We start from the raw sequence: 25,319 nt of genomic DNA on the forward strand, positions 1-25,319 counted from the left end.
GAAAAAAAAAAGGGAGGAGCTGGAGGCATTTGTTAGGAACCAGAGATAATTTTATGAGTGTTGCCTTATTGTGTTGTACAGAGACCTGGTTCAATCAAAACTTCTGAAGCCTCCTACATGGATGCACCTAACTTCACCCTGGTACAAGCAGACAGAGATGCTTAAGCAAGTGGCAAGACAAAAGGTGGAGGACTTGTTTTATTTATAAACAAGAGATGGTGTAACTCTGGTCATGTTACTGTCAAAATGGGCAGACCTGTTATAAATCCTCGCTACAGAAGCAACCTGCAATCATCATCACAGTCAGAAAATGTACACCTGAGGTAGTTGAGTCTCTAAGGGACTGCTTTGAATGCACCAATTGGAACGTATTACTGGGAGCAGAAGGGAAGCGCATGGGCATTGACAGACAGGTTGACTGTTTCAGAGATTTTATCAACTTCTGTTGTGACACTGTTTTACCTCCAAAATCTGTGCATTGTTTCCCATCTGGAAAAACCTGCAAGTTATGTGAGGATTATGTTCTTGGATTTTTCAAGTGCATTCAGTACCATGCAACCAGTCACCCTTAGAGAAAAACTGAAAGGCATGGGGGTTGACCCCTCATTTTTTTCCTGGACCACTTATTACCTGACAGAGAGACCATAGTTTGTCAGGAGAACTGCATCTCTTGTAAAGGTCTAGGCCAGGGGTCTGCAACCTTTGTTATCAAAAGAGCCATTTTGCCCCCCATTCTGCCAAAAAAAAAAAAAGTTGGGAGCCACAAAAAAATAACAGAGCTTGCAAACTGTTTTTCTTTTTTTTATTTTACCTGTTCCAACCACTGAATACAACAGAAGTGCAGTGTGCATCTGTAGGCCTACTTTTAAATAAATTAAACTGTGAACTGTAGGCCTATTTAAGGCCTTCCTCTATTTGTGTAAAAGTAAAATAAAAACTAGCCCACTTTAATATAAATAAAACACTTCGCTTCAGCTTAGCAGCTTTAAAAAGAAATATAAAATTAGGAGCGTCTTTGACAAGGCCATGTCAGTGTTCTCTTGTCCTCTTCGGGTTTTTTGGTCAGCCTGTAATCAACTGAAGCACCCGAATACACAAAAAAAATAAATCAGCTCGGACAAATAAATGTTTTTTTTTCTTTTCCGGAAAATAATAACTTATTAAATGCTATTGTTCTTACCCATTTAATGTGACTTCTGTGTCTGAAGTTCACTGCAGATCTTCCCTATGTCGGGGCTGTAAGATGTGACTTTGATCTTCATACAGGACTGTAGGCTCATCTGTGAGGCGGGAGCGGTGTTTGGACTTTATGAAGTTCATACTTGAGAAAATTTGCTCGCATAAGTATGTTGAGCCAAAGATTTACAGGACTCCAAATGCATACTTTTTCATGTTGATATATGTATCAGGAATGGCACTCCATGTTTCAAAAACGAGTTTGTCGGGGTGTGGGAGCTTTTCCATATCACTCCATTTGTGCTCTTTAGCGAGAGTAGACTTCTGACGCACAACTTCTTCAAGATGTCAGTGATTCGAACTTATTTAACCACAAATCTTTATCCGTTATGTCAGCCAGTTCAATTTCTAGATCAGGCTTACTTACTCCGGTGAATGCAACTGTGTTCAGCAGGGATGGGTCGATGTCCAGTGGCGTGAAAGGGAAAGAGAGAGTAGGTTTCTCCTTTCTGAAATCACTGAATCTTTATCCAAATGCAGCTTGCAATGATGGCATGGCATGGTGGAAATAATCAAACTTTATTTGATTGTTTGCTTTTTTGAACTCTCTTAGGAAGGGGAAGTGAGAGAGCGTACCTTTTTGTGCATCTCGTGCAAACACTGTCATCTTGCGCCAAACGTCCTCCAGCATCTGCAGGGCCGTGCTTCCCTTTCCTTGGAGATTTTTATTCAGCGTGTTCAAGTGACCCATCATATCCACCATGAAGTAAAACTTTCCCAGCCAATTGAGGTCTTCCAGTTCAGGATAGCTGAGGCTTTTGTTTTCCAAGAAGGTTTTCACATGCTCCAGACAGGTAGCGAAGCGTTTCAGTACCTCTCCCCTGGACAGCCACCGGACTTTGTTGTGCAGCAGGAGATCCGAATATGCGCTTTCGACTTCTTCTAACAATGAACAAAACTGTCGGTGGCTTAACCCATTATTTTGTTCACTATCTTGATAACGAGGTTCATCACTTCCACACATTCGGGGGGAATGTTTGTGCTCACAGTGCTTCTTGGTGGAGGATGCAAATGACTGATAAAATCCTTAAGGAACTGGAGTTGAAAAAGCTGCGTCCTACCGAACACCTCTAAAACTAAGGAGATGGTAGCGGATTTTCAAAGGTCTAAACCCCCTCCTCATCCAGTCAGCATTTGTGGTGCAGAAATAGAAGTGGTGACAGCCTACATATACAGTTGCAAGAAAAGGTATGTGAACCCTTTGGGATTATGTGGAATTTTGCATGATTCATAAAATGTGCTCTGATCTTCATCTAAGTCACAACAATAGAAAAACACAGTCAGCTTAAAATAATACTACACGAACATTATAGGTTTTCATGTTTTTATTGAACATAACATGTAAACATTCACAGTGCAGGGTGGAAAAAGTATGTGAACCTTTGGACTTAATAACTGGTTGACCCTCCTTTGGCAGCAATAACCTCAACCAAACATTTCCTGTAGTTGCAGATCAGACCTGCACAATGTGATTGGCTAATCGGCTGAACTTAGAGGCCTGGGGCTCAGCTGGGGAGACAGGGCAAGCTGAAGCGGCAGGCTATGCTCGAAAAAAGAAAAGTAAACGAGAGGACACAGAGACATTAAGAAGGAAAAGTGCAGTTTTTACGGTGAATATTGTGCTTGTTACTCCTGTTGCTGCACCTGATACAGCCCAGTGGACTGTAGTAGTCGTTTTGACATACACTGACTCTGCAAACGATGACAAGCGTTGTTTGATTAGCATTACGGGCTAACAACCAGCTAGCCTGAGAAGAGACTCTTCTAGACTTCCCAGATAGCACTTCATATGACCAGGAGAAAGCTTGGCACCTCCTCTGGCAACAAAGTAGAAGGGCACCGTTCACCTCACTGATGAACTGACTCCTGTAGCCAACCTATGGCCCGCTGCTAGATCGTCCCGACAGCGTGAAGGTGCCGCGTTTGCATATTCAAGGGTTGAACACAATACCTGTATCAGTGTTATGTGACAACAATCTGGTGATAATATTTCATTTGGATCACCAAAAGTACTTTTTCTCTTTTATTTAATAAATTTGGCCATAATTTGGGGACGTAGTTGTTTTTTTGATTTGTTTTAGTTGAGCGAGAACAGTAGACCCTTATAAAGAGATTCCATTCTGTCGTTACTTAAACATAAAGGGGTGTTCATAAATCAGCTCGGGGAAGTAAAGTTTATGAGCTCAGGGCGTTATCTTACTATTAGATAGGGAAGGAAGCGCTACCTACTGCTTATATCTTTAGATACCAATAAGCTTTCCGTGTAAGTTGTAATACTGCATTATGGTAACTATGCTATTCATCATATCTTGATGAACTTGATTGCAATATAAAGTCATGCAGTGCATTCACATGCACTCAAGTAGTCATCGTACAATTGTCTTTCTTGAATAAGCTGATTTCTTAACTGTCATTTAAACAGGAAACCTGGTTTCCGTAATCGGCGTAGGGGATTAGAAAAACCCAATGATCCCAGGTGGATTTCTCCCAGAGAACTCTCATTACTCTTCCATGTTGTCCAGGAGCGAGTAGGTAGACACAGGACACAGGAAGCATATTTTGGAAAAAAAAAGTCGGCTTTTATTCATTCAAACATTGCAACATATATAAAGTAAAGTAGTACCTTTTGGAATTTCATGGTTTTCTGCATTAATTTGTCATAAAATGTGCTCTGATCTTTATCTAACTCACAACAATACAAAAGCACAGTCTGCTGAAAATAATAGTGCACAAACATTATATGTTTTCAGGTTTCTATTGAACAGAACATGTAAACATTCACAGTGCAGGGTGGAAAAGGTATGTGAACATTTGGACTTAATAACTGGTTGACCCGTCTTTGGCAGCAATAACCTCAATCAAACATTTCCTGTAGTTGCAGATCAGACCTGCACAACGATCTGGAGTAATTTTAGACCACTCCTCTTCACAAAACTGTTTCAGTGTAGCAATATTCTTGGGATGTCTGGTGTGAATGGCTCTCTTAAGGTCATGCCACAGCATTTAAATTGGGTTGAGGTCAGGACTCTGACTGGGCCACTCCACAAGGCGTATTTTGTTCTGTTGAAGCTATTCTTTTGTTGAATTACTTGTATGCTTTGGATCATTGTCCTGTTGCATCACCCATCCTCTGTGGACCTTTAGTTGGCAGACAGATGGTCTTACGTTTTCCTCCAAAATGTCTTTATAAACTCTGGAATTCATTTTTCCATCAATGACAACAATCCGTCCAGGCCCCGAGGCAGCAAAGCAACCCCCAATCCATGATGCTCCCTCCGCCATGTTTTACAGTGGGGATGAGGTTTTGATGTTGATGTACTGTGCCTTTTTTTCTCCACACATAGTGTTGTGTGTTTTTTCCAAAAACTAAATTTTGGTTTCATCTGTCCACAGAATATTTTGCCAGTAGTGCTGTGGAACATCCAGGTGCTCTTTTGCAAACTTCCAACGTGCTGCAATATTTTTTTTGGACAGCAATGGCTTCCTCCATGGTGTCCTCCCATGTACTCCATCCTTGTTTGATGTTTTCCTTATTGTAGATGTGTCAACAAAAATGTTAGCATGTGCCAGAGATTTTTGTAAGTCTTTAGCTGACACTCTAGGATGCTTCTTTACCTCATGTAACATTCTGCGCTGTGCTCTTGCAGTCATCTTTACAGGACGACCACGCCTAGGGAGAGTAGCCACAGTGCTGCAACAGTAAACCCAAAACTGTATTTTTAAAGGGCAGGACAGCTTTCAGCAACACATCCAATATCATCACACTGATTGGACTCAAGGTTGGCTCACTCCTGGCTCCAATTAGATCCTTGGAATGTTTACATGTTATGTTCAATAAAAACCTGAAAACATATAATGCAGTATTATTTTTTCTATTGTTGTGAGTTAGATGAAGATCGGAGCACATTTTATGACAAATTAATGCAGCAAACCATGAAATTCCAAAAGGTTCACAAAGTTTTTTTGCCACTGCATATACTGGCTGGCCAATCCAGTATGAGACACAGGCGGGTAGACATTACTGTGAATGTGACAAATTATAGCACACACACTAGACATACAGTTCGCTAGCATCCATACACTTCTTTAAATACAAAGAAACAAGAAATTTATTTAACAAAAGTTTTATATAAACTATAACAACTAGAAAATATTTGCCCATATTTCCCCTTCCCTACATTCATCTATGCTTGGTACAGTCCAGGACTAGTAGAAGGTAATAATGAATGATTCATTATTGATTCCCTTGGGATAATTGTTGTCTGGACAACTGCAGTAGATGACATTGCGACTGTATAACTGCAATATAACAGAAAGTATGATTAAAATAATTTGTTCCTGTTTTTTTTGTGTGTATTTTATAATAATTTAAAACGCCACCTTAGGTCATCCTGCCAACATGACAAGCTTGTATCACATTACTGTCCTTATTCTAACTTAGGCTAAAGACTAGAAACAAGGTCTAATTCCATTAGAGAATGTAAAATAAATAATAATGGTCTGTGCTAAGCTCAAGGAGAGGAAGAACTAGATGGAGTGAGAACAGTTTAGTGTATGGAACATTTAGCCCGATGCAGAGTAAATCACATTTGCCACCATATATCACAAACAGTTAGGTTTATGGTCAATCTAAATTAAAGTTAGCACATAATCTGCAATTATGCCTGAGATGTGGTGGCTCAAGAAGTATCTTGATCTCAATGTGAGTTTCCAAATAACTGATTATATGGTAGTCAAGAAGGAGATGCAATTTTGTAGAGATCATTCATCCTAGTTGAAGACCTTACAATCAGTGGTAATTATCAGAAATCAGTTGTGCAGTATATGCATTGCCACACCAACAGCACAGTTAAACAGAAAAAATAATGCGCTCAAGGTACTAAGAGGTTCTAAAAAAAACAAAGAATATCTAGCGTGTTGTCAAAACTAAAAAAATGAAGCCTTCTCTTGCTGGTGTGACCAACTGCTAGCCAAGCAACAGAGAGCTGGAGCTGGGGAAACAGATTACAAGCTCAATTCGCACTGACACTATCAAAAGCACTCCATAACACCTGGTCTTTCAACTTGACCAAATATTCCTGCTGGTGACAGTTGACAAAGATGCTGCACAGGCAGGTCACTCATTGTATTGGTGAACGGAAGCCACAGAGCTTGGCCATCTGCCTCCAACTGTAGTACATGTAGGTAAACATGTACCCCTGCAACCAGGGCTGGCACAAAAGCTAGTTATCAAACAGTACCAATATTATAAGATGAATATTATGAATTTATTAGAGGTCAGAAACCGGACAGCAGCATTCTGGACAGACTGGAGACAAGCAAGAAAAGACTTGTTAATATCAACATACATTTTACAATAGTTAAGTCTCGAGCTGATAGGAGCATGAATCACTCTTTCAAGGTCGTAGTGACCAAAAAATGACGGCACCTTCCTCAGCATTTTACTATGAACACACCTCAAGGTTCTTAACCACAGTCTTCGCAGAAAATGACAAAGACTCAACGGAACAATGCCTGGTACCAAACAACATAACCTCACGTTTTTTGTCACTCAAGTGAAGAAAACTATCTGAGAACCAGTATTTGATTCCCATTAAACATTCCTCTAGTGGGGAAAGGGGAGCCAATTCTGCCACATCCAAAGAGAGATAGAGGTGTAGATCATCAGAATAGACATATTAAGAAACTTAAGTAAACTTAACTAAAATAACAACATAAATAAAATGCCATGTACCAATAGAGAGGAGGGCAGTCATTCTAACAATACTCCAGCACAAGTGGACTATCTTGTTGATAATACTACGGCCTCACTTCGAACAATACTCGATACTGTTGCTCCTCTGAAAAAGAAGCTAGTAAATAAGAGGAAGCTAGCTCCATGATACAATTTACAAATTCCTAGCTTAAAGCAGACATCACATAAGCTGGAAAGGAGGTGACGTTCCACCAATTTAGATGAATCATGCCTAGTCTGGAAAGATAGTTTAATAATATATAAAAAGCCCGTAAAGCTAGAACCACATATTACTCCTCATTATTAGAGGCAAACAATAACAACCCCAGGTTTCTTTTCAGAACTGTAGCCAGGCTGATAAAGAGTCATAGTAGAATCCCCTTAACTTGTCACAATCCCAGCTCTTCCGGCCTGTCCATCCCTCATACCCTTATTTGGTTCGCTTCCTGGTTTTCCTGTTGACCTGTTGATTGCCAATTGCATGCACCTGGTTTCCTCTCCCTTTATAAGCAGACCTGCTCATCTACTAGCGAACTCTGGTGCGGTCCTCCTGGTGAGAACGTGTACCGAACCAAAAGGGGACCAAAAGCTATGAATCGCATAATTTGAGGACTTTGTGTAGTGTGTAGATTTTCCGATTTTTTGTTTGTCCACCAAAAGTATGCTGTCTGATTAATCAAGGACAAATGTGGAGACCTGAGGAGATTAAGTGCCTCACAGACACCAGGTCTGATGACTCTGCAAGCGATGTAACGTAAAAAACAATAATGAACGGGAAGACCAATCCACATTAACATTCATAGTGAAATCATCTTTCTCCTGTCACACAAACATACAATAGCTCAAACACTTTACCTTCTTCCTGTATTTACTTTTTCTGTTCTCGCGGCAGACAATCTGACCAATAAGTGGAGAGGACGTTCTCACGTAGTTTAAAGTGACTGGTTTTGGTTCGTTTGGATTTTTCTGTGAGTGAAACGAAACCGAACCGAGGAGAAATTGCTACAAGTTTACAAACTCATCAACTGATTCGGGCCAAACCAAACGAATTAAGGTGGGAAAGCGACCTTAATAAGCTGGAGAAGAATAGTTACAACATTGTAAAGAAATGCAACTGATGGTAGTGTGAGGAACCAATACATTCATCTATCCATCTATTTTCTTAACTGCTTGCCCACTCAAGGGTCATTATAGTGGGGGAGCCTATCCCAGCTATCATTGGGCGAGGGGGGGGGGGGGGGGGGGGGGGTACACCCTGGACAGGTCGCCAGTCCATCGCAGGGCAGACATACAGAGACAGACAACCATTCACACTCATATTCACACCTATGGACAATTTAGAGTCATCCATTAACCTCACATGCATGGTTTTGGAGGTGAGAGAAGCGGTACCCAGAGAGAACCCACGTAGACACAGGGACAATATTCAAACTCCACACAGAAAGGCACACTGCCAACCCGTGGATTGCTGGGTTTTTGATTGAGGCAGCAGTGCAGTGCCAACAAGTACACCACCGTGCCGTCCTGGAACTAAAACAACTTGATATGTCATGATATTCTACAGCCAATGTGAACTGCTGCTCGCTGACAAAGGAACTTCTGCTACCAGTCAGTTCCCAGACAGTTTCTAGCCACTGGAATTATTTTGTTTTATATCATACTGAGTAAGTTACACACAGGATAGTTTTTTGTTTATGTAGAACATGTCGTGACACAAGACATGAAAACATTAAACACCATATTTTTTTTTACTTTGACATTTTAAATATTAATATATCACTAGTACTGTCATTAAAACACAGCAACCATAAACTGTATGTGGCTGCAAAGAGCAATGCGAAAGACAGAGGTTTAACAGGCTGTTACAATTTACATTGTAAAATTAGATAGATCGTAATTCAATTGTTAAATTAGTTACCTTAGTTTGTTCCTGAATATTTACACACAGCCCAGCAATATTAATAATATATAAGCTACATAAGCTAAGCCATAAAGTCATTATCTTCTCAGGAAATTATAATAACAATGTTACACTTAACAGTAAGCTATTTTATTTGTTCACTACGAGGAAACAGTAGTATGTGGCCACAAAAAGTCTTAGGCCTTAGGTGGATAAATGGTTTCTCTTGTAAATGTCAAAATTTTGCAGAGGATGCGAAAAGAGGGGGGTGGGCAAAAGGGAACGGGTGAACTCGTCCCTCTGCTGCCACTGGGAATGAACACGTCCAAAGTTTGACTGCTTTCCATGACAATAGAGATGGATTGTTTTGTTTGTTGCAGTTGCACTCCCCACCCCGCACCCCCAAAAACAGTATCTCAATTATGCTGAAGATCTGAAACAAAATATAATGTAGTGATGTAAACAGGTAGCCGCAGCCAAGTAGATAATGAATGGAGCAGTGAGCGCAGGCTTCCTGGAGCCTAGTTAGAAAAGCAAAAGTGAGTCCCCTGGCCAGGGGAAACCAATTGTAAAACAACACACATAAGCCATGAATAAGCTCTCCATAATACATTATTCATGTGTTAACATCTAAATTTAAGGCTTCTAAATCACAAAGTACCCATACAGAGGATGTGCTGGTGGGCTGGGATGAGGTTGACAAGGCTAAAAGCCAAACTGGAGGCTTTATTTAGATACACAGTTGTCCTCCGAGCTAAATGTTAATGTCAGCATGCTACTGTGCTTTCAGTGACTGTGACAACAGGGACAGCACAGTGTTTATCTGCTATGACATCATATATGCCTAGGATTGGAGATCGAAAAAAAATTTCAGCAAAAAATTTTATTCAATATTTCTTCATATGTCGGAACTAAATTTCCTGTTGATGCATCCAAGAATTTGTAAGAATATTCCTGGATCTAAGTGGTGGGCTGAACAACCTTACCACTGCCATTTCTGGAGACAACCTGTTAGTAGAACTAATAAAGCAGATGCAGTTCTCAAACACTATAATATACTGTACGGTTGAAAATGTATTTTCAAGAAATGTTTTTTTCCGATCAGTGCTTTACTTAACCAACAGGTTTGAATGTGCAAATGTATACTCAAATATACAAAGCTTACACACAATACAAAGGAAATTGAAGGTGGGAGTATTGAGACAAAACTGTTACATCCAGGCAGGTATGAATCTTCACAGATATCATAAGCAGACAGGTGATAGGATGTTTTGCCCCAGGACAGAATATTCAGCTGCTGCACTTTGTCTTACAGTTGGAAGTAGCTGTCTGTGTGCTTTGTCTTATGTGGATTTTTGTGTTGTGATTTAAAAAAAAAAAAAAAAAAAGTTTAAAACCAATCTTTAGTGTACCACAGTTTTGTTCCATGTAAAGAACAAAACTGCCTACTACTCAGTAACCACCCATGCTTGAAGGAATAGAATTATCAGCCACATTAAGTATTCTGTAACAATAAGTACACAGCCCCAATATTATTCAGAGCCTGTGAGGGTGGTTGTTGGGGTTCACTATTGCAGTTTTCACCATAAGCCTCCATTGTGCGCATTGTAAATCATTGGCCAACCACTGCTGTTTGTTCTATGTAAAGATGAACACCTGTGATGACAGATACAGTAATATTAATCTGGAAAACATCTTAAAATTGTATGAATCTAGACCAAAAGAGGGAACTTGGAACAATATTTTTAAGTACAAACTTAATTGAGTCATATTGTATAGTATTCAGTCATCAATTATTATTTTAATAATTAAAAGCTACAGTCTTTGGTTTTTCGAAAGATATTTTTTTGTAGAAAGATCTTGCAAACCATACTTAAATAGTACAATCTGCCGCTACTTATTTATTGTAATTTGAGAATGACTTCATACTTGAAGGACAGTGTAGACTGTTTAGAGCATGGTGAAGTGTAGGTGGATGTGGTTTAGCTGCAGAAATGCTTTTGAGATAAAGTTTGTCTTCACCACTTTTTGCTGTTGTTGTGCTGATTCAAAGCAAATGCTGACATCATTTTATACTGCCCAAATTATATGCAGAATTCTATCTTGCATATATGTAGCATTTGTTTCTACTGACAACCCAGATGTAGAATAGGCAAGAATGCCATGTTAAATAATCAACTGCAACAACAATGTAAATCCCACCCTTAACCTCTTAGGACCTGGCGTACATCATATTTTGGGTTCTTGTGCATGCAAGCTGATCGCAACTGTTACACAGCCTTTCAGAAATAAGTGTGCAAAGAAAAGGGCATTGCTAGTTTTTAATGCAAAATGTTCTGAAACTGTTTGTGAAAAGATGATGCTTAGTTTTTATACTTATCAGGTTCCAATAAGCCCAAATAGCAAAGAGAAATAAAAAAAAATGCATATCAAATTAGAGCTTGGGTCTTAAGAGGTTAAGTACAAATATATATATGTCCATCCACTCTAACGCCATCACAGTGAAGCATACCACTGTGGCTGCCAAGGAAGTATAGTGTAAACAGCTGAGCAGCAGCAGCTTCAGTCCTCTGTCAGCATCTCCACAAAGACTGCAGTAATGCATGGAAAATAGACTGAAAGCATAAACAATGTTTTTTGTTGTTTTTGTCCACATTTGTCCACCTGTGTAGGCAGCTGGATTGATTCAAATAAAACCGAATTTACTGACAACCATAGAGAAATGCTTCCTTTTTGGACACGGCTCAGCATCAATAGAGTTCCTGTTTATTCGTGGGCACAGTCTGTGACAAATAAAATGCAAAAGCAAACCCACAGAAAGAAAACAAGGGGTCAATTTAGCATTAGGATGAACGTGTGTGGAATTCACATGGGTCACTTAAGCTACTGTGCTGGATTAGGTCCTTTATCTTTACATGCTATGCTCCTACATAATCATGACATGATTAATCAGTAAAGGGGCCATTGACACTATGTTTCCATCTTCCTATTTTGCAGCCATCATGTCAAAACATTAGTCTCAAAACTCAGCCTTACTTACTCAGAAACCATTCATGCTTGAAGGAATAGAATTATCAGCCATATTAAGTATTCTGTTTACACATTAAGTATACAGCCCCTAATATTATTCAGAGCCTGTGAGGGTGGTCGTTGGGGTTCACTATTGCAGTTTTCACCATAAGCCTCAATTGTGCGCATTTTAAATCATTGGCCAACCACTGCTGTCGACTGCCAAACAGAGCACTGTCGGAGAAAACACAGCACTCGGTCACATCGAGGAGGACCAAATGACGAAATGAGATGGTAACAAGGCAGCAGCACACAGACACAATTTGCATACAAGCCCACAATCAGGCATACAAAATACTAGCATAAATATTTCCTTGCAGGCTAAGAAAGAAAAACATTACTTGAATAATCAGTGTGGGCCTGCTTAATAGGCCAGCTACATGTAATATAAAGGAATTAAGAGCTGAGCTGAGCTGAGCTGAGCTAAGATGCTTTTTGACATGAAAACAATTTGCATTTAATCTGGAAATCTGTCATAGCTTAAATTGGGTCACAATGTTCCTTTCACATGACCTTGAACAGATTTCAGTGAATGTCAGTGCTTCATAATGCCTAAGCGGCAATTTCGATTGTTTCAAACTTTTTGAAAATATCACAGAACAGGAAATTAATTTCCACTTTTTTGTTCTATGCACTAGGAACGAGCACAACTTCAGCTAGAACCATCACAATTTCAGAAAAAAGATTTTGTTTACACTGGCTACTTCTCTGCTGTCTCCTCACACTGTTACTAGGGAGCTATAGGCAGGACCTGCAGAACAAGTACCATATTTTCCGCACTATAAGGCGCACCTAAGAGCCTTCAATTTTCTCAAAAGTCGACAGTGCGCATTATAATCCGGTGCGCCTTATATATGGATCAATATTGAGCCGCAACAGGTCTCGCAACTACGGTGAGAAGCCGCCGACTACATTTTTCCTCGTAGAAGAAGTAGCACGCGGTGCATGCTGGGATATACAACTGCGCGAAGCGTGCCGTTTCATTTCCATCTGTGTGTTTGTGCAAAAACCCCAAAATGGCTCCTATTAAGAGACACGCTTACGACGTTTAAACTCAAGGCGATCAGTCACGCAGTAGAACAAGGGAATAAACCAGCAGCGAGAGAATTTAACATTACATTACTACATTTTATCCTATATTTTCTTTATGTAACTGAAAGAAACAGAAAGAAACTAAATTAACAAATAATACACATCGTTACACATTGGTATGTTACACTCGCACACACTAGCTTGACTTGAATGAAGCTAATTACAATAACACGCACACGTAATTTATCACATGTAACAGGTAACAACTAACATACTTCTAATGACAATAAACATGTTAATACTTCCAAAGACAAATGCTTTCCAAGGCACAAACGTATAAATCACACTCAGCATATACATGAACCAGTTTGTTTTACTGTGGAAACTAGCTTAATTTACCGACGGAGAAAATACGTCAAAGCTGTACTATTGAACAGGAAAGAGCGCTCACTCTGCAACTAATTATCTTAACAAAGATCAACTAATATACACAACTCTCACTCTGATAATTTTTTAAGAACAATACTATAATACTTTTTAGCTGCCTTTGTCACAACTTATTGTTATTCATTTATCACTTGAACTGAAAGCCATGACACGGCCACAGCACATCATCAACATCATTTTGGGAGTGAATGGAGTTGTCAGAACGCTGGTTTGTAATCTATTAATAAAGTTTGACCGACCTATCTGACTGTTTTGTTGACATTCCCTTTAGCGCAGCTCCATCTAATGTTGCATAACGTAACCCCAGCCTCTACTGTAGCGTCTATTCTATGCACCTTATAATGCGGTGCGCCTAATATATGAAAAAAGTTTTAAAATAGGCCATTCATTGAAGGTGCGCCTTATAATGCGGTGCGCCTTATAATGTGGAAAATACGGTAGTATACAAATTATCCATGTGGCAATAAAAGACTGGGAGAAAAATGTGGGATTTGGAACAGACATGGCATGATACAGCTCAATATATTTAGTAGGAATATATTTAGTAGGGATGAGACAAAGGAAAAAAAAGAGATTGATAAAGAGAAAGAGGGAGGTAGACTGAGACAAAGTAAGAAAGACATATGTAGAGACATACATGTTCAGAGAAAGGCAGAGAGAGAATAAGAAAGGAAGAGAAAAGTAAAACCTAAGTTCAGTTGTGGGTCCAGAAGTACAGAAGTAATTGAAATTAGACTGAAACTGCTCATCAAAACTTGATGTTACCTTACCTGCAGCACCCAGCAGAGGTGAAACTGGAAAAAAAATCTACTGGCCAGTTTTGGTTGAAATAGAACATTGCATTGCAGAGTTAATGGTGTCATACTGGTCTTTACACATAGTGTGTGTTTCTATGTGACAGGTTAATGAACCAGTGTGCAGGTGTAAGCAGGAGCACCTGGTGAACACGGTTTTATATGATTTACACATATATGGTGCCGTGCCTTGAGAACAGCATGATATTGATTAGAGGAAAAAAATGAGCAGCTGTTCAAAAACTATGGAACATTTCAATAAGTCATGTCCAAACTCTGAAAATCCATATGGTTCATTCATAATGACAAGTAATGACATACTTTATTGATCCAACAGGCAACAAGGTAGGAGGGACTGTGAATTAAACCACTAACCCTTAGGTTTGTAAGCAACTGCTCTACTACCTGAGCTACTGTTGCCTGTGTTTTGCCTGCTAGCTCTGTTTTTGATGTAATGACTTCAGGAGTTCCATGTTGTAATACTATATACACATATATATATAAGTCTAAGTAGCTATAAACTAAGTTGAAAAGCCAATCAGAGTGGCCTCTCCTTGCTGAATTAGCTTAAAAGCTGCCACACGTGGTACAGTACAGATTGAGAGCAACCATAAAAACCTCATATTGATTATACTCTGTAAGGTCTTAAACCTTACACTGTAAAGTGCCTTGAGATGACTTGTTGTGATTTGGCGCTATACAAATAAAATTAAATTGAATAGTGATGGTGGAAAAAATATGTGAACCCTTTGAATTAATTGGTTGGCTGACTTTTACGTTCTTGACAGTTAAGTTAAAGGGAAAAAGTCTTCAAGGCACAGATGATTAGTTGTTTTTTTTAAAGATGGAGTTAAGGTCCGGTGAGATGTGTGAGTTATTGATTAAAAAGAAGAAACAACAAAGTAATGTCTATATTGCATCAATATGAATAATCTCCTGGTAAAAAAGTCAGACATCAAAGGCAGGCATTGTGTAAGATACACAGGAAGAAATAAGTCACCAAGTCAACAGTCTGAACTCTCAGATAGGATTTAAATGTTCAAATCAAAGAGGCGTGACAAAAGGAAATAAAGGCTACATTTACTTTTAATTGGTGATGCAGCTGCCCAATTTGGAACTTTTTCTAGTATAATTGCCCACACATCTATAAATTGTTTTAGACAAAAATGCAAAACCCTAAAGACTAAACACTAAACTGATGTTAAAATCTAATATCTTTTCATTAGAATAATAATTATGATGAAAATTAAATTAATTAAATTAAATTGTTCTGCAGGTCCTGCCTATATTTTATTTTAATTATAAGTAGCATCTGTAGAGCTTCCTGTCAGGCTTCATCCAGGTTCAATATAGCCCACCAATCAAGATAGTTATGGCAGACTTTATGTAGCCTTAAATTCAAAACCTAGGGGAACACTGGGTTAATGTGAAATTTAAGTGACCTCTAAGTGGATTTACAGACATGCTGCCATAAATCTTTTTTTTCCATTTTCTGTGTGTGTGTACATGCATGATTGAGCTTCCCTCTCTCCGTGCCTCAAGACCTACCCCCATACTGGCCTTTGCAGTTCCTGATGTACAGACTGTGGACGCGGGCTGTGACAACTCTGTGGGGACTCATCTGAAATCTCAGCCTGACTCTTGACTGTACAACAAACACAGTCCCCAGGCCAGATATGAGTGTAAACACACCAGAAGAAGAAGAAGGGGTGGGGGAGGTCAAGCTTAGCACTTCCTGTAGCTCCTGCAGAAGCTGATGACCTGATTTTGTTTGTATGGGTACTAGTATGCAAACACCAGTGATCCATGCACAGTTGGGTGTACACAAAGGACAGAATCAAGGGGGGTTGTTTGAGGGTATGGTGGTATGTGTGTAAGGGGCATAAGAAGGGGTGTCACAATCAGTATAATGTCACTTGAGGCGGAAACAAAGGATAGCAGTGGAGGGGAAGGAGAATGATAGAATGTTGGCAAGGTCTTCTCCACTACACCATCTTTTTTAACAAATATGCTTATGTATGCCTAATAATATGCTTGTAAACTTGTGAATACAATGTTGGATAAGAAGGGGCTAGAATTATGATAAAGAAAAGACACAGAAAGAGCTGTGGAAGGACAAATGAAGCACACTCATTTTACACACAAACTTAATTGCAAAGATTAGGCGTGTCCCTTATTGCAGCAAATACTAAGCTGATTCTGAAACATCAAAATCACTTACGTTAACTAAAACAAATTTAAACCCTCAAGAAATGTCTGTTGTGTGTTCAATGTGAAACTGTAAAACTAAATTGGTCAAAACGGGGACTCGTTTAAAATACTTTTAGAAAGTTGGTTGCTTTACTGCACTCCACTTGATATAGCTAGAGTAATAAAGCCGTGTCCTCAGAAAACAGAATTAAAGTTGACGGCTTTCTGGCATGACCAACTCAGTTATGGAATACACAACTGTGAGACAAATGTCCCTTCTTCAGTCAAAAGCCTTGTGCATAAACACTTGTTTCCATATGGCTGTTTAACAACCCTATTGATAAAGCTCAAATAATCATTCAGCCTGTCACAACAAAATAAAAAAAAATAAAAAAGATTTACAATTCAAAATTTACAACAGTGTTTTAAGTGTGTTTTCATTAGTTTAAGAAAGGCATTTTTGGTGTTCGTGTACGACCACCTACGTAGCAATAACTTGTATGAAGATTTCCAGTCAGGATTTAGAGTACATCATAGTACAGAAACAGCACTGGTAAAGGTCACTAATGATCTTCTATTAGCATCAGACAATGGTCTACTCTCTATACTCGTCTTGTTAGATCTTAGTGCTGCATTCGACACTATAGATCACAACATTTTATTACACAGACTGGAACATGTCATTGGAATCAAAGGAACAGCACTAGAGTGGTTTAAATCGTATCTATCGGATAGATTTCAGTTTGTACACGTTAATCGGATAGATTTCAGTTTGTACACGTTAATGATGAGTCTTCCATGCACAGCAAAGTCAGCTATGGAGTTCCACAGGGATCTGTGCTTGGACCGATTCTTTTCACGTTATATAGGTCCCCTTTAGGCAATATTATTAGGAAACACTCTATAAATTTCCATTGTTATGCAGATGATACCCAGCTATATTTATCTATGAAACCAGGAGAAACTAATCAATTAGTCAAACTTCAGGAATGCTTAAAAGACATAAAGGCCTGGATGACCTCCAATTTCCTTCTCCTAAATCCGGACAAGACAGAGGTTATACTGTTTGGGCCAAAAAAATCTCAGAGACACTATGTCTAAACACATTCTCACCATTGATGACTTAGTTCTGGCCTCAAGTAATACTGTAAGAAACCTCGGAGTTATCTTTGATCAGGATATCTCCTTCACTTCATACATAAAAGAAATCTCTAGAACTGCCTTTTTTCACCTAAGAAACATTGCTAAAATTAGGAGCATCCTGTCCCAAAGTGATGCTGAAAAACTAGTCCATGCATTTGTTACTTCCAGACTGGACTATTGTAATTCATTATTAATAGGATGTCCCAATAACTCATTAAAGAGCCTCCAGTTAATCCAAAATGCTGCAGCCAGAGTTCTGACTGGAATTAGCAAGAGAGATCATATTTCTCCTACGTTAGCTTCCCTTCATTGGCTCTCTGTAAATTCCAGAATTGAATTTAAAATTCTTCTCCTAACTTATAAATCCCTTAATAATCAGGCTCCATCTTATCTTAAAGACCTCATAGTTCCTTATCTTCCAAGCAGAACTCTCCGTTCTCAGACTGCAGGTTTACTTGTGGTTCCTAGAGTTTCCAAATGTAGAATGGGAGGCAGAGCCTTTAGCTACCAAGCCCCTCTCCTGTGGAACCAGCTCCCAGTTCAGGTTCGGGAGGCAGACACCGTCTCTACATTTAAGACTAGACTTAAAACTTTCCTTTTTTATAAAGCTTATAGTTAGAGATGGATCAGGTGACTCTGAACCATCTCTTAGTTATGCTGATATAGGTTATTCTGCTGGGGGACCTCTACTGATAAACTGAGCTCCTCTCCTCTCTCCTTTCTCCTGTATCAATGCAAATGCCACCATTGCATGTCATTAACTTTGTGTCTTCTCTCTCTTTTAGTTGTGTTTCCTCCTCTCTGTCTCCCTCTCTCTGTACTTTTCTGCAGGTATCCTCGGCCTGGAGCTGTACATCTCCAGAATCCAGTTCATCTGCCCAATGTTCTTGATGCTTGTTGTTGTCTTTATTGCCTGCTGTTCTTTTCTCTCTTCTCTTTCCACTCACCCCAACCGGTCGAGGCAGATGGCCGCCCACTATGAGCCTGGTTCTGCTGGAGGTTTCTTCCTCTAAAGGGAGTTTTTCCTCTCCACTGTTGCCTAAAGCTTGCTCAAATGGGATTGTTGGGTTTTCTCTAATATTTTGTATAAATATTTTCTGTAAGGTCTTAAACCTTACACTGTAAAGTGCCTTGAGATAACTTCTGTTGTAAATTGGCGCTATACAAATAAAATTGAATTGAATTGAATTTTTGTGGTCTACTGTACGTTTGTGTGAGAGAGAGATGATTTCTCAGTGCGGTGTTTTGGTGCACACTCAAGTGCGATTGCCGTGTTCACACCAGACAAAACGAACCGCACCAAGATTGAACTAGGTTAGCAAAAACTGATCATAACCCATGGCGTCTCATAAATATGTGGAGGTACCCTTTCACATCAGTATGTGGTGCACAGGGTCTGACCTTCTCTGATTAGTTATAAGTCTATTTCTAATAAAATAAGTATATAAAAATTATACATTCTTTTGGTACTGGTTTGGAATGGTTGGGAGAAAAATGCTTACAAAAGTCAGAGCTAAACAATACAGAAGTAGGAGTGTCCTCATACGTCTGCATAATGCAGCTTGGGTCATATTTCCATTGCATAAGTGGCACATGTAAAAACATTAGGAAAAATAAATGTAAAGTTCAAAATATTGTTTTGAAAAATATTGATACAGATGATCGCAACATTTGAGTCTAAACCATAATACCTGGTTGATAGGAACGATTTGATTTGTCCTTCTGCCTGTTGCTCTGTAAATGTGAGAGCCACTGAGAACAGTGTTGTTGAATATCATAACACAGAGTGTGTTATGATATTAGGTTCTGAAGTGGTTGAGTAGAGTGCATCTGCCTGGAGACAGACATCAGACCATCAGTCAGTCCTTTGTTAGAGACTAAACTCATACTATCCAGGTACAGAGACTGTGTAGCCATGTTGACATCACATATGTTTGGACTTCAGTTTGTGTGCTCATGTTCATACAACGAGAGCCTAAACTAAATAATGCCAGTGAAATAAATACTTTTTGGTTATCATTTTGGCAAGAAGTCAGGCTTGCACAATCAAGAGTGATAATCAGTGTTTAAAGAGAAATGTAATTAAATAATGCTAACATATGCTGTCAGAATGGAGGTGTATAGGAGCAGAGAAATAACTCTTCCTGGCGCAAAGTTAATCTTAGCACAGAGGAGTTGTGCAGGGTGAGAAGTTGAGCACAAAGCCAAGAACTGATTATCATTCAGAGAAGGGAATAAGCATTTTATTCAAACACGTCAGTGATGGAAATCATGCAAATTTATTCAACTTTTTTTTATCTTTTTTTTTTTTTTTTTGCTGAAGCTGGTTGAAAAAAAACTATGATTAATAGACAAAATTATTTTTTTTCCTCCAGCACAATGAGAGAAAAGACACAAGTGGAGAGTCATCAAGGATTACTGACCCCCTTGTTCCCTCTCTGTGTGACAGCCTACTTATGTAAATGTAAACTAAGCATCTGTTCAGTGTTGGAATATGACAACAAGATGATCAACCAAACAAACTGAAAGCAAACACTCCTGCACAATAACAGACCTGGGTAACCTTCAACTGCCATTGTTATTGTAAATGGTCCGCACTTATATAGTGTCTATCCATTTCATGTATATATGGCAAACATCTGCTTATATGGCCTCTATCAAGTCTAGGTTCACTTCAGCAAAGACAGCCGTTGTTGCCAGGCAACAATGGGAGGCTTTAGGAAGTGCTCAACTGAGCAGAGAATGTTCAAGTGAAGTCAGAGAGAAACAATAAGACAGATATTAACTGGGAAAGACAAAGATTGAATCTCCTGCAGATCACTGTCAGGGATGCCGTCATATATATGCTCTGATGTTGATTAAGCCATCAGGCTGTAATCTTGAAACATGCATTAATCCTCTGAACCATCAGATGAGTCTCTACTCAGCTGAGTCTCTACTACCAGCTAGGCAGTGTATGCACAAAATTATTTTAAATTCTCTAACATTGGTCACAATATTGTCACAACATTTTTTTTTTTATTTACTTACTGTAGACAGAAGCAGTTGCTGTGCTTCTTTACTATTCGCTATACTTTTTGTCTCAATAAATGTCACACTTGCTCCTGGCAGGTTTAGCATTACTTAACAACAGAAGTGACTTATTAATGAATACTTAGAAAGTAAACTAAGTCTGAACAAATACAATAAAATGTTTTATTTTACTTTATTAGTCATGGCTCAATCTGCTGCTGTCACCTGTGCTGCACCACACTCATGGCTGTGGTCACAACAACTAACCAAACTAAGTATGTTTGTATGTAGTGCACAGGGAGTGCACTTTTGTATACTTGTCTGTTTTGTGCAAACCCGTCCTTGAATGTTCCATTCTAATTCACAATTAAAATAATGTCTTTTCGAGTCTACGGAAAACACTCCCTCCTCAGGTTCGGCCCAAACACCGCTCTGTACAGAAGACTCACTTTAAAAACAGCAAAATGGAAGCAGCACTACTGCAACAGCACTTGTTGGATAAATAGATAAACACAAAAGTCTCTCTTCTTCTCTTCTGAAGTTCTGCCTGGTTTGTGGCTGCTGGATTCACTTCAAGACTGAAGAGGGTTTTTGAGACATTTTCTAACTTGCCAATCACTATGATCTACACATTTTTTTCAGCAAGAAAATGTTCAGGCACATTTTGGGGACTCGAAGGACCAGTTTTCAGACCCAAAAGAGGCATAATATGGGCTCTTCAAAACTTTTATTCCATAAAGACCAGCACAGCTGTGAAACTATAAAAATATTTCATAAAAGAAAATACAAACTCTTGCAACAAGGGAGGGGCTTGTCAGTTCAAATGCCAGATAAGTAATATCTACAAATTGAATGACGACCTAGAGTTGTTACGTTCTTATGTGACAATGATTAGAAGGAAAGAATCTTCCTCTAATTTCTAAAACATCCTCAACCATTCTGATAATGTCTCATACCATGTAGACCTCTGATAAAACACAGCTTTAAAACCTTTTGGTCATTTGGACAAGATGAAACCTTGCTGTGACCCCAATATAATAAAAAGACTACAGTATCTCATTCATTAGGGCTTAAAAAATTCAATATCTTCATATCCATCATGAATGAGCAGTTGGAAATTTTAGGGCTTAGCTGATAGATCGGATTGTTTGAACCCAAGACATTTAGTTATCAAACATCAGATTTAACTGGTAATTGAGACTTCCTGCATAGATCTGGTTTCAAAGTACAAGCTAGACCTGAAGTTTTGTGTTAAAATTCAACCCACAAACAGTACTGAGCTCCTCTCACCTGTAAGTAATGTAAGGATACGTCCAGGCACAACAGGCTTCCTGTTGACCAGAGCAAAGGACAGCTCAGTCCGCAGAAACACAGCCGAAGCCTTGATGAGATGCTGTCCAAAGCGCAGGGTCGACATGTCCAACTGACTCATGAGCCTGGAAAAGATGGAGAGACAGCAGGTGGTGAATAGCATCAGACTGCACTAAGATTTTGCTCATCACACACACATTGGCCTACAGTCTGGAAGCCGCCCTGAACAACCTTCCTGATATTTATAATTTTGGTCAAATTCCTGATTCCAAGAATGGCAACATCAAATGATTACAAAAATCTAATTATTACAAACTACCACCATAACAATTACTAAAAATATTAAAAATTCAAAAAGCTTTATAAAGGCACTAAACCCTATACTGTACACATAATTATATAGATTTTTGTTTCTATCTGACATCCATACCAGTGATTCCTCTAACAAAGTTATGTCAGCTGTTATGTCATATCCTGTTTATTTTATGTAAACTAAACTAACTGGACTTCACATTAACTTAAAGACATTAACTATTATATTGGACTGTCTGCTGCCTACATAGCATGTAATCACCCATATGAGGATGGGGTCCCTGTTGAGTCTGGTTCCTCTCAAGGTTTCTTCCTGTTGCCTTCTCAGGGAGTTTTTCCTTGCCACCGTCGCCCTCGGCTTGCTCATCAGGGACAATCTCATTTCATGATTCATACACATTCACTGTTCATGTACTGTTCTTTGGTTGTGTAAAGCTGCTTTGTGACAATGTCAATTGTAAAAAGCGCTCTACAAATAAAATTGAATTGAATTGAATTGAATTAAGCATGACACAGTTTAAAGGGGTCATATTATGCATTTTGTGGTTTGATGTAATAAAGTACAGTCAGAGACTCCAACATTAAGGTGAGTATGTTTTTGCATGCTGGTTGACAAGGTCTGATCAATTTGCTTCATTTTTGAGATGCTATTCACTGTTACGTGCTAGGCTAGTCAATATTGTCTGCTTAGACCACAACTAAAAGACAACGAAACGAATGATTAAACTGGAAAATCATTACTAAAATGATTCCCATTAAACATGCTACTTACAAGGCTGGGATTATTTGGAAATACAATCTCTGCATTGATGAGATGCTGAATTTTCAATGGAATAGTTGTTAAGCATGGGATACTTGCTGTTGGCTGTGGGGTAAAACACTTTGAGTCTAGTGTTAAACCTGTATGTTAATGTGTGAGAATGGTACTGAATATGAGTTCAATAAATGATTCACATTACTGCTGAAGTATAACAATATGCCATGATGTAGAGAGTAGAATTCTAAGAAATATGCAAAATGTTTTTCCAGTAGGTGTAGCCTAGCTGCACTATGCTAATACACAACTTTATGTAAATACTGCCAAATATACATGTTGACAAAGGTCATCATGAACACTCTGCTACTCTAAACCAAAAAAAAAAAAGTTTGTTTGTACATAACAACAAAACCAGTCAGAGTGGACTCCCACAAGCTTTTATACTGCAGTGAGACAGAGTAAGCTGAATGACTGATGACCCAACTCTGCCCACCAGACTCCTGTAAAGAGAAAGGCCTGTAAAGGGTCATCACATGACCTACACTGTCAACTGTGCCTGAATGCTTCAGACATATGCCGAGGTAGAGCTGCTGATGAGTGTTTGCTAATGAATTTCCAAAATGCACAGATGCAAGGGACTCATGAAACCTTTCTGAGATTGACACTTTTCTATCACAAAGCACATGAGCTTAATTGCTAAAACAGAGGAACAGACAGATCACCATGACTGAAGCTGTTGTCTCCAAATTGAATGCAAGTGCTTAAAGAATCAAAGTAAATTAAATTAATTAAGCATGGTTAGTGATAATGTTAGTATAGTATAAATCACAAAGTAGTTGAAGCATGCTTGCCTGTTTGTATGAATAACTGTATTTGTTTGTCCACAAGTTCCTTAGAACAGGACAGTGATGTTTTCTCACTTGAATAAGCTGCCTTTGATATTTATAGCATTATGCCAACAAGTCTTTTATTATAGTATTTGATGTAGATGAGAGTCAGATTTCAATGCCTCTAATGTTAAAATCAATAACTAATAAGATCTACATTTATTATGTTTTAGGGAAAGTGATAAAAAAATAATAATATAATAACTTTTTATCACCTGTCACATCCATCCACAAACATGAATCATCCCCAGAACTGTAGGAGAATGCATTTACTGTAGATGTATTCTACAGAAGACAGACAAGTGCAAACTCCAGAAGAAGGCAGAGAGCAAAGTCATTAGCTACAGCAGTAAGCACTCCTACAGATTGTCCTCAAGACAGCAGGATTTACAGCCAATTCCCAGCAATACCAATAATGCAGCAACTCCAACATGTTATTGGTAGTGAAAACTGTACAATCTCTTGACAAGCCTTGAGGAATTAAATTATCGTGACTATGTTATGAAGGTCAGTAGTCACAACTTTCCAATATGTAACATTATTTCAGCAATAAACATTAAACAGAGCTATCCTACTGACTTGGAGAATATTCTTAGCATTTTTTTGGAAACAGATTGAACGAGTCAATGAAGTTCTGCAACAAAAATACACTATTTTGCTAAACTCTGTTCCCATCCACTTCACTGACTAACTCCCTAAATTATCACGGACACAAGGTGTTCTCTTGTTCACAGGCATTTATTTTCACAATCTTCAGCATGTCGTGAGAACTAAATAAAAGACACATATAAAATACATACAAATATAATACACATTTATTCAGGGAGATAAAAAACATAAATAAGATAGCACTTACAATAAAATATGGACAACACAAATACCACTTAAACAATTACTTAAACCTATAAAATGTCAATGTCAACAACTGCTGAATGCTAACTGTTGGCAGCCTCAAACACAAAGCCTAACACTAAAGCCCAACATACCTCATTGGCCGCAATAACCCACAGGTAGAAAAAAAAAATTCGGACCGCACTTTTCTCTGTCCAAATTTTCGGAAAGCTTTATACTGAAACGTAGCTTAGCACTTTATCCTCTGACGAACACAACCTTTTTCTGACGTGTAGCAGATCGCGTTGCACACAATAACGCCCTGACGCCACTTTGACTGGCGAACATTGGTTCCGCTTTGACAATTTGCTACATAAGTATCGTAATGACCTGTTCTTAAACCATCTTAATTTCCTCTAAATTTCCCCTCTTTCATACAGACATTATTTACATATTTAATCAAACAATTACATAATTTAACCAGTATAACTGTTTCTTGACACCAGTTAGGGTGGTCACCGCACATACCTACATTTACCTTTGAATTTGGATAAACTTGTTTTCTCAAATTTCCAGACAAATACACACACTTAAAAGCCCAATATGTCTGTATTTCCCACAAAATTTTGAATTTTGAAAACGTTTTATTGGGTGCAGGGAATTT

At 38.7% G+C, this 25,319-nt stretch overlaps 1 protein-coding gene across 2 annotated transcripts in view; it reads right to left on the reverse strand.

Annotated features, from left to right (window-relative positions):
- Positions 1-24,954, reverse strand: part of fhit (fragile histidine triad diadenosine triphosphatase) — a 148,362-nt gene extending 123,408 nt beyond the window's left edge. The window contains exons 1-2 of one of the 2 annotated variants that reach the window (XM_026344557.1): positions 24,811-24,954; positions 21,869-21,993 (exon numbers count right to left, since the gene is read on the reverse strand). In XM_026344557.1, the coding sequence (XP_026200342.1) occupies positions 21,869-21,993; positions 24,811-24,815 (130 nt within the window). In that variant the 5' untranslated portion in view covers positions 24,816-24,954. Of the gene's footprint in view, positions 1-21,847; positions 21,994-24,810 lie in introns of both variants that reach the window. The other variant, XM_026344556.1, reaches the window with a different exon arrangement.
- Between the last annotated feature and the right edge of the window lie 365 nt (positions 24,955-25,319).

Source organism: Anabas testudineus, chromosome 5, assembly GCF_900324465.2.
Source record: "Anabas testudineus chromosome 5, fAnaTes1.2, whole genome shotgun sequence".
Taxonomy (NCBI): domain Eukaryota; kingdom Metazoa; phylum Chordata; class Actinopteri; order Anabantiformes; family Anabantidae; genus Anabas; species Anabas testudineus.